We start from the raw sequence: 10691 nt of genomic DNA, 5'->3' as shown, positions 1-10691 counted from the left end.
TAGCCTTATCCAAAAGTCCAATGATAAGGTCATAATCCTTGATGACTTCAACACTAGAGTTGGGAAGGATTCCGAAGTCTGGAAAAGTGCGTTAGGCAAGTATGGCATTGAAACGGACGAATTCTACTAGAGCTCTGTACAGAGCTGACAAACATTATCTTTCAGCAGAGAGACAGGTTGAAGATAATCTGAATGCATTCTCGATCTAAGGATTGGCATCTTATTGATTGTGTCTTAGTGCGTCGGAGAAACGTTCACGATGTTTGTCGCATTCGTATGATGCCTAGTGTAAAATGTTAAACAGACCATCACCGCCTTATGCGATGTAAACTCAACCTTTAAATCCAAACCTGAGAGAGGTGGAATTCCAAGAAAGGGGGCTCAAAATCAATAATCTCCAAACATCTTTAGTAATAGAAAACTGCCAGATGAATCTTCAAACCAGACTTCAAGATCATCTCACAAATCCCTCTTCTGAAATGCTTTGGGAACGTATTAAAACCAGCATTCTGCTATCTTCCGTCGAATCCTGCAACAGAAATAAAGACTAGTTTGATGGAAACAATGAAGAGATCCAGAATTTGTTAACAAAAAAGAGATTTCCTCACTAAGCATAGCTCGTTTAGGCCATCTGTTATGTTAGAAATGTCATCTTTTGTTTTGCATACAGAAGCTCCAACAGAAACTTCGAGACATCCAAAACAAATGATAGATAAACCTAGCAGATATTCAACTGTAACTGAAAGTCGTGTATGGAGCCAAACATCACAGTCAAAACTCCCTACTCAGCGCAGATGGCTAAACGCTTCTCATTGGCAAAACCTATGTCATGAGTCGATGGTTCTCTATCCTGAATCGATGGTCTGAACATTTCCAGACTCTTTTCAATGCCAACCATGCAGTCCAAGGCTTAGTAATTCAGCATATTATACAACAATCGGTGAAAAACGAATTGGATATAACCCCGACTATGACAGGGACGTTCAAGGCTACACAGCAGGTGAAAAGTGGTAAGCCAGCTTGTATTGATGATATCCCACATGAGACCTGGAAACATCGAGGTCAAACATTTCTTTCACGAGCTCGTTCTGTGATGTTGGGAAAAAGGCGAACTTCTACCAAATCTCCATGGTACACTCATTATTGCCTTATGTAAGAAGTAAAATCAGACTGCTTAAATTACCAAGGCATACCCTGCTCTTTATTGCTGGCAAAATCCTTGCAAGAACACTTCTTAACAGACTGGTACTCGCTACATCAAGAAAAGTTCTACCTAAAAGTCAATGTGGCTTCAAGAGTACCACAGATATGGTATTTGTTCTCCGACAACTACAAGAGAAATGCAGGGAACAGAACAAAGGTTCTTCGTACGAAGGTTCTTTATATAACCTTCATAGACTTTACTAAAGTCTTTGATACTGTGAGCAGAAAAGTCTTATGGCAGATCTTCGAATTATTAGGATGTTCTCCCAAGTTCCTGAAAATGATCAAGCTCTTACATGAGAATCAACGGAGCCAATCAGATGTGGCGATGGACCCTCAGAACCTTACCCAATAATCAATGGAGTGCAACAAGGTTGCGTTCTCGTACCAGCTCTATACACAATCTTCTTTTGCATGATACTAAAAAGGACCATGGTAGGCTTCGATGAAGACAATGGCATTTATATTTGATATCGTATCAACAAAACCTATTCAACCTAAGGCGACAAGTTTCCATAGAAGATTCTAAACCATCACATCTGAGAGAACTTCTTGCCGACGATCCTGCTGTCGTTGTTCACGCAGAAGCAACTCTGTAACGTTTAACAGCTTGAAGCCGCAGAGCTCTTTGGCCTAGAAGTAAGCATAAAGAAGACAGAAATTCTCTACCAGCCTGCACCACAGGACGGTCATTTTCATCCTCATGTCACCATAGCTATTTGGGCAGCATCATTTTTCCACGTTAAAATCGATAAAGAGATTGACAACAGGTTAGCGAAGGCATACAAAGCTTTCAGAAAACTCCATAAAAGGGTCTGCTACAATAGACACCTGAAAAAAAGACAAAGAGTAATGTCTATAAAGCTATTGTACTGTCCATTCTATGGTTCTGAATCATGGATCACCTACCGCCATCATCTTCGACTCCTCGAACGCTTTCACCGTCGCTGCTTAAACACTTACTGGTTTGACCACGTATCCAGTGTTACTGTTTTCACACAGGCATGGTTCGCCAGTATTGAGACCATACTACTGAAGACACATCTCGCTGGACTCTCCATCTTCCAGGATGAAGGATTATCATCTTCCTAAGATTTTCTTTATAATGATTTGACTATCGGCTTCCTCAAAAGAAGAATCCCAAGAGGAGATACAAGGACGCCCTTAAAAAATATCTTAACCTTGGCCAAATACCTCCCCATCAATGGTTCATTGTCTTCGAATCGGGAGACATGGAGACATATCATCCATGATACTGCTGCTTCCTCCGAAAATACACGCAAAACCAGCTTTGAGGACAGATGACAATGCAGAAAAGACCGTATTTTATCAATACTAAGAAGATCTTTCATTGTGTCTTTTGCATTCGAACTTATCTGTCCCTCACTGGCCTTACTAGTTATCAGTGTTCCTGTAGCAAACGTAGTATAACCCTTGACATATCTTCGTTCACAGAGCCTAGCTACGATTCCAATTAATCAATGCTTATTTATTGTGCCATTAATTAATCAATGATTATTTACTAATATCTTCAACGAGAAATTAAATATTGGCCAAAATTCTTTCAGATTTTTTACAGATAAAAATAAACATATAAATTGTTTAAAAAGTTATTAGAATTTTCAACTCAAAATTAAAATTTCAAGAGATTTATCATGCTAGAACCCTTATTTTTGACCTTATTTTTGAATTTCATCAGATTTCCCAACTGACAAGATTTGTAATTGGCTTACAACACCTTTGCATATTACTTTATACCTAGAGAAATTGAAAAGATTTAATCGAAGTAAAGTTATTCAAGCGGAGTTATGTCTAAATCTTGCATCATTTGCTAATTTATAAAACTTGGAAATGCAAATCTGTCATTTCCGGATGAATGCTACTTGCAAAAGTTTACAAAGCAAGTTGTATTATTGCATTCTAGCTTGGCTTCTAATTACCAATGACACCAATTTTGGCAAAGTTTATTATTTTAATGAAAACTAAATGTTTCAGACTTTTTTCAGAGTGCTTTTTCTTCATCAACATTGTTCGAGATTATTTCAGTTATTAAAAGAAAAAAAAAAATTCTTCTACAGCGATAATATCTGTCAACCATTGGGATGATGTTTGATATGGCTGTTAAATTTCATAAAAAAAAAAGAATGATAACTGAGAATTCGTCACAAAATGTTCTGTCAATCATTATCACATAAAATGTTTGGAGTAAAAATATCATGAGGTAGTTGAGGTTATTATCTACTTGAACTTATTATAATCACAGTATAGTTGTTATAAAGAGGAAAATGTTAATAGTATGCTGTAAAAATGGCATTTTTCAATTTCTCTAATTCTATTTAACAATATTTTACAGGAAAGTTCGCTCAAATTAATGAACAGAAAAAAAAAACGGAAAGTTAGTTAAATGAGAAAGTAGTAATGAAATTCTAGATTTGTTATTTGCTAAAGTAAGAATTGAAAAAAAAATTCAATTATTTCTTTTTTGATTTCAAAAGAATGTTTCTTTCAAAAAAAAAGGAACGAAAACTGGACAAGAAGTTTGGTTTATATATTTTTTCCTTTTGAAAATTGTTTGTTTAACCAATCAAAAATAAGATTGGACCATTTTTTCATTATTCATTCGTAACATTTGTCAACCAAACTAGACCATGACAACACTGCTTCTTCCATTTCTCTTCGCTACCATTTTTACTTACTTCTTCCTCATATCCTTTTTTTCTTCATTTTACCAATACATTTTATTAAATTGTTATCGAAGCAATGCCATAAAGTACCTCTCATCTCATCACAACAACCAAAAGTACAGGTATGAAGATCATTACGTATCTGTCAACCACATTACTTCACTCATTTGCACCTTCACTTTGCACCGCGGATTATTTTCATCGTTTTGCTTCTTCTGAAACTAATTATTCCATATTAATTCTTAAATTTTCATCGCTATGATCCATGAAAGAGCTACTGTGGGATGTTTCATTCTTAATTCTGTCAATCGAACTATCTCCTCTTCCATTCATATTTGAATATCTTTCATTTCTGCCATTCATTACTGCTCCACTGAACTTCATTTGCAGTATTTTTAAGTTGATTAATTTTATTTCTACTACTTTTTAAATGTAAAAAAAGGGGGGAAAGGTGAAAGAGAAAGAGAGCGAAAGAGGAAGAGAGATAGAAAAAGTTTTTTTTTTTGAAAATGAAAGATGAATGTATTTTATCACGAACAGAAGCGGCTTGCATGGCTGGTGTAGGTCGTGGCCCAAATGGTATTGATGAATTACGAGCGCTATCGTCCAACGGTACTAACAATGTCGATCGATGGTATACCGTGGAACAGTTCGAAAGAGTCAGCTTATTTTCAGATCGAAAACACTTTGGATAGACAGATATGAATGAAAACCTCGAAAGTAGTTGTTCACTTTTCGGATAAAAATTTTTGAGCCAAAACTTAAAAATAAATAAGGGACAAGAATTCCAAAGAGTCTAGCTAAATTCTAAATAAGAAAGGATACGATTACGAGAAGTGAATGAAGTAAATGTTGTGTCACCTAATCTTAATGTTATAAGTGTCAGCATCGCTTAATCATCAGCTAACGCCTGATAATTGAGTAGCTGCAACGAGATCCCTTTTTTCTTGTTTGAATTAAAAAAGGAATCTTTATTTCATGGATGATTATGGTTTCTTTAACAGTTTATCAAAAAATTTTCTTCAAACAAAAATTCTAGGATCATGTCATTGAAATACTCGAAAAGCTTGAACAAGGCGATCTAGAAGACGAAATATGGGGCAAAATTATTTTAATGGAAAAATGCAGATGTCTTGCAAAGGCATATTTGAGGTCACTTCTTATTCTGCTTATCTCTGTTTATCATTTAACCTCTTCAATTGCTTCATTATCGTCATAAAAACGAAAAATCGTAGTCTTTATTGAGCTAATCATTTATTTCTTTATGTGAAGATAAGAAATTTACGTTATGATTATTTAATCACTTGTCCAAGAACATACTGAATGATTCTATCACTGATATCCATACTGATATCATTAGTATGAACAGGTGATTTTGTTGATGGTTATGCTTAATCACATTTGGATTTATTTTAAACACTGTTCTAAAATAAACACCAAATATTTCAAAGAAGTTTAAAAGTTTTTCTATTTAATTTTAATTTTCATTCCTCTAATTAATTTAATCTTTCTTACTTCTCATGTCATAATGAAAATGACAAATATGGACAGCAGTAAGTGAAATTACAGTTTAGAAAGACAACAGTGATAATCGATGGTAGTATCGATGAGTATGATGGTACCACACTTGGTTTTAATCATTTCGAAAGCTTTGATCATGATAAAGACAGCAGTGACATTCGGCATAAAATTGGCGATGTTTGTTGTTTTATTTTGAAGCATTTTGTTCTTCCATTTTGACTGCTAAACGATCTTCCATAAAATTTTCCCAACGGTTGGAATTTTCAACAATTCACATCCCTAATTAAAATACTATTACCTACCTGGTGTTCCAATTTAATGATAAACAAATCTCCTCAATTTATCAAAGGGAAGTGCATTATCAGCAACATGGGATACTGCTAAACTGAAAAATATAATATTCAATAATTACTTGTATAATACTTAATAATTAATACAATATATTCAATAATTACTTCAATAATTAATATAGTATGTTCGTTAATTCAATAATTAAAATATAATATTCAACAATTAATATAATATTCAACAATTAATATAATATTCAATAATTACTTTCAATAATTAATCAATTAATTAGTAATGATTTAGGGTGTGATCATAAAGATGGATGGAAACGGCAATATTAAAGCCATGGCACGGGGCTTGGCCCCAGTGATTGTGCAAGGATGGAATGACTTGACATCGAACTGTATTCCTGAACAATTGATCGCTCAGAAGGGTCGTCTGAAGACCATAAAAGATCGCTTTAAGGGTATTACTGATCAACAACGAGTTGAAAAAGTTATCACTTTATCAGTGAAGCTATATATTTTCTTAAACATGATAAATATCCATTGATAAAGCGTAGATGTAGCATAAATAGAAAATTGCGCTCATAGAATTCAACAAGTTATAATTGTTATTTTCAAAGAAATTAAAAAGAAATTCCTTAGAGAGAGTAGGAAATTATTAATAATGATTTAAGTAATAAACAATCATCTAATTGACTAATTTTTATTGATTAAATGATCAATTTAATGTGTGGTTGTAAGCCTTTAATTAGTTGCTATAAGCTTCTCCTACAGATTATTTTCTAATCTTAATTAATTGATTTTTTAGCAAAATACAGTGATAAAGTAAGAAATATCAACGGAAGAGGTAGTTTTCCAAATGTGACTAATGGATTATTTTGAATTATATCTTCCTTTAATATTTAATTTAGTTAATTCAATTGACTATTTCACCAAAAACTTACTTTGAATCATATCTTCCTTTAACAGATATTTGATATGCGCTTGTTTAATTCGGCAGTTGAACGTGAGTTGAAACAACCGGAACCGAATATACCGGAACTTTTGCTAAGGACTTGCATTCGAATAGCACTGGTAAAAGATTCGGGAATGAATGCATTAAAAACTCCTTGTTGGTTTATGATTGTTAATTTAGTGGCATTGGATGTACTACGCAGCAAATTACCCATTCTACGTAATGATTATATTAATTTCTATTTTCATTCTTTATATTTTTGATTTGATGAAAGTTTAGTCTTTTTAAAATTTCATAAAAGTATGCAAAGAAATGAACTAATTCGAACATAAAAAGAATGAATTTAGAAAAAGAGAAATTTTAATTTCCAGATTCAATACCTGGCATACAGTATCATTCGTTCCGCAATAATAGTGCCGTAACTTCGGTACCATCAAAAATTCAATCCACTGCAAAGTCGACTGAAATATTCCGTTCATGCACAAAACAGTACGACTAATTTTCATTTAATTTAAAATCTAACAAAAAATTTTTAAATGGAATATTTCAAAGTTTTGATAATTTTAAATAATTTACTCTGTCCATAGATTATCAATGGGTGTTTCCGGAAAGAAGTCTAAATCATTACCGGCATTCGATCAAATCCGGCAACTGATGCAGCTTGCTGATATGCAACAAGAGAAAGCTTCTGTGTTACAAAATTCACATACATTACGACGACGCAGGCAAATTACTCTTTCCGTAATCATTCTTTCTCTAAAATGCAACAATCAATTGAATATTATTTTAAATTCTAAAAACGAAAAAAAAAGATATTTTAAGATATAAAGCAAAACTGATAGAATGAAATAATTCATATATTTTTATTTAATGCAAAAATCATTTTATTTCATCGATTTTTGATCTCTGAAAATGCATTAAAATCTTTTAAAATGTCTTTTTAGCAATTTCGGAAATATTTAGCTGAACTTTTTTTTGTGTATTTTAGACAGAGATTTTTTTTTTTTTTTTTTTATCATTATCATCATTATCTTCCAGTGGTTTTAGCAGCATGGATTAACTTTGGCTTCTATTCTTTTTCATGATTTTCATCAACTTCTTTTCTATTTCGAAAATTCGTTTTTTGTTTTCGCTTCTCTTCACATTTTCCTTCATTTAAATTTACACCCTCTTTCTGGCCCTTTTTTTTTAAAGAAATTTGTTTGTCCATTTTAAGCATTTTCGGGAAAGTTTTCAATTCTTGAAATTAAACTTTTCTCAGATCATTGTCATGTGCTAACTCCGAGGACATGACAACAGTCTTGCAAAAAGGAAAGCATAATAAGAAAGAGCGCTCACAATCCCAAAACTTATCATTATCATCATTATCTTCCAGTGGTTTCAGCAGCATGGATTTGGTGAAAAATTTTGAACGAGTCGAAAAGTTTGTTCATTTCGTACTTGTTAAGTACTATTTACTAAAGATAAACTGAAATCTTTTGAATAGAATATTCTTAAAATTCATCCAAATTATTATCAGAAAGATTATGAAATTATTCTTAATCCAATCTAAGATATAAATAACTTTGAATGAACTTTGCAGTTGGCGCAAAAATTCATTGAGATTTTTGGATGATAATAAAGAAGATGAAATTCTAAAGGATGAAAAAATGGACGATATTGCTTCCTCAGAAGTTTATTGTTTTTCTATTTACATTGATTATCAAGGAATTTTAAGTTGTCAAATAAGTAATACTTGTGAGGAATTTCATATAACCTGTGCAATAGTTCCATTATTCATTCCGAAATAATTCAAATACTGAAAAAAAAGGTCATGAAGGTCAAAATAAGGTTAAATCATTTATAAATCTATTATACATTCATGTTTTAGCATAAATTGCATAAATCCATGGAAGAAGAACGGTCATTCGAAAAACCAGTGCCAAAAATATATAACCATTATGCTCAACGAAAACCATTAATATCAGATTTGTTTATAAATAGAAGCAACAGTGGTGTGGAAGATTTCTTGAACAATGATATATATCGTAACGATTACCGTATCAGAATATCTGACAATGATGACTGCATGAATCAAACATCTGAGAAATATTGTCGATTTGGTAAGTGATATAAGTTATAATTGCATACTCACTGCTAAATTATAATATTTGGAATTAAAGTAATTAAAATAGCAAAGAATTGAAACAAAGTTGTATAGAAATGTTCATGGCATTTGATAGATTTCAATATCATTCAAATTTGAAGCCTGAAAGATTGGTCAGAAAAAAATGTTAGTTAGAATAATTCCTCAAACTAATTAAAATAAATTTTTCCTCTTAGATGAAAGTTATTCAAATGATCCTGTAATGTTATGTGTTAAAAATGATGATCTTTCCTCAATTTTAATTTTAACTTAAAATTTATTTTAAAAATTATTTAGCCAATAGCAAATTACGAGCACAAGAGGATTGCGCAAAATTGGTTGAGCAGACTATCGCGCCATGTGGAAATGTAAAAATTGCTCCGTATTCTTGTCAAACAGAATCTCAATTGTGGAAAGAAATCTATAAACCAAAAGAATCGAAAACAGTCTCCAAAAATATGCCGCATGTAAATTCTGTGTCAGTAGAAGCGGAACATACTTCTTCAGAGCGGAATCAAAAATATCCTAATAAATCAACATCCAACCAAAAGACTGCATTATCGACTATCAAACATTCAGGATTGATTACAAATGAAGGATATGTGAATCATCGATATTTTAGATATCCGGAAAATAACTCAAGTGAAATAATTGCGAATAATATGAATAGTTCATGTGATGCCAAAAAGCATTCAATCAGGCAATGTCCTGATATGATGGAAAGTGCTACAACTAGCAATCGTAGAAATGGAAGTGAAAACCAACTCTTCACCAAATTACCGAAAATGAATTGTACACGTAAAGAGATCAAAACGAGCATCAATTTGATGTCATTGGATCGTTCTGATCATAAAAATACAACAAATACTAGTGATATTTTAAATATGAATCATCAGATATATTCTTCGGGAAAAGCTCGAGACTCCCATAATGAAACTTACAACGTTCCTGAACATACTTATGTTCCCGAATCCAATAGTCGGAAGAAGGATCATTTGAAAAATATGTTTATTTTTCCAGGAAAGTTGCTGAGAAATGTAGCAGGTGATTTAAGATCAGAACGGAGTTCATGTAAACCCATAATGGGAGGATACTCAAAGAAGCCTGATTCGAAAATTGAACAAGCCAAATCACAAACACAACTTCGAATGGAGCCTATTGTACATTTGGTACCGATTGTCAGGAAGAAAGAACAGGAAACGATGAGTTCCCCAAAGAAGAAAACAATATTGAGGAAATTTGTCGTGGAAGAACCGAGGCACACACCAAATATTTTCATGAATCCGGTCTACGTTAACACAAAAACAGGAATGACTACATCTAATGGATGCAGTCAACAACCTGAAATCAAGGTACCACAGTGGGAAATTCCTACTTTGTACAGTTCATCTCGAAATAACAGAAGAAATGCCTCATACGAACATTTCAACTTTGTTCCATCTTCTCTACTTTATCCAGGTCAATCAAGGAAAACATTGAGGAGATTCATTTAGTAGGTGTTAATTATGGATGCAGATAGATTAGCTAATTAGCGTAAGAAATCATCAAATTAAAAATTTCCGAATACTTGCTTGATAAAAGCTGTAAGCTTATCAAAGTATCCTCGAAAGCATAACCAAAGAACTGAAATAATGTTTGACGCAGTTGGCATTTATAGGAAATTAAAAGTAGAAAATAGCTAATTTATGTTTATCTAAATTAGTTTAATTTCAAAGTAAATGATTTGATGTATTGTATGTTTTACATTTGAATAATTGCGATAAATGAATGATAAAAAATTGATATGTTATCCCACACTGTGATAAGATCCTCTTTTTCATAAATTCATTGTTTTGTCCAATAAATTAATTTATCAGTCAATATCTATCATTTGTGTTATCAGTTTTATGATGGTTTGATATATTATAGGG

General features: G+C 32.4%; 3 protein-coding genes across 3 annotated transcripts; all 3 read left to right on the top strand.

Annotated features, from left to right (window-relative positions):
* Positions 1-645: 645 nt before the first annotated feature.
* On the top strand, positions 646-1156 carry LOAG_16378 (hypothetical protein; the record flags this gene model as incomplete). Its single annotated transcript, XM_020449032.1, has 2 exons — positions 646-840; positions 878-1156. The coding sequence occupies 2 exons, from the start codon at positions 646-648 to the stop codon at positions 1154-1156; spliced, it is 474 nt and encodes a 157-aa protein (XP_020307485.1).
* Positions 1157-4396: 3240 nt separating this feature from the next.
* On the top strand, positions 4397-7155 carry LOAG_09299 (hypothetical protein; the record flags this gene model as incomplete). The annotated part of the gene is made up of 6 exons (XM_003144827.1): positions 4397-4546; positions 4927-5039; positions 5462-5585; positions 6000-6191; positions 6671-6875; positions 7028-7155. The coding sequence occupies 6 exons, from the start codon at positions 4397-4399 to the stop codon at positions 7153-7155; spliced, it is 912 nt and encodes a 303-aa protein (XP_003144875.1).
* A 790-nt stretch (positions 7156-7945) lies between these two features.
* LOAG_09298 (hypothetical protein) lies at positions 7946-10274 on the top strand (the record flags this gene model as incomplete). Its single annotated transcript, XM_003144826.1, has 4 exons — positions 7946-8079; positions 8239-8329; positions 8527-8758; positions 9079-10274. The coding sequence occupies 4 exons, from the start codon at positions 7946-7948 to the stop codon at positions 10272-10274; spliced, it is 1653 nt and encodes a 550-aa protein (XP_003144874.1).
* Positions 10275-10691: the final 417 nt, after the last annotated feature.

This window comes from Loa loa (assembly GCF_000183805.2).
Source record: "Loa loa unplaced genomic scaffold supercont3.2, whole genome shotgun sequence".
NCBI classification, from domain to species: Eukaryota; Metazoa; Nematoda; class Chromadorea; order Rhabditida; family Onchocercidae; genus Loa; species Loa loa.
The sequence above is the reverse complement of the archived record's forward strand: the minus strand, read 5'-3'. Positions and strand labels throughout refer to the sequence as shown.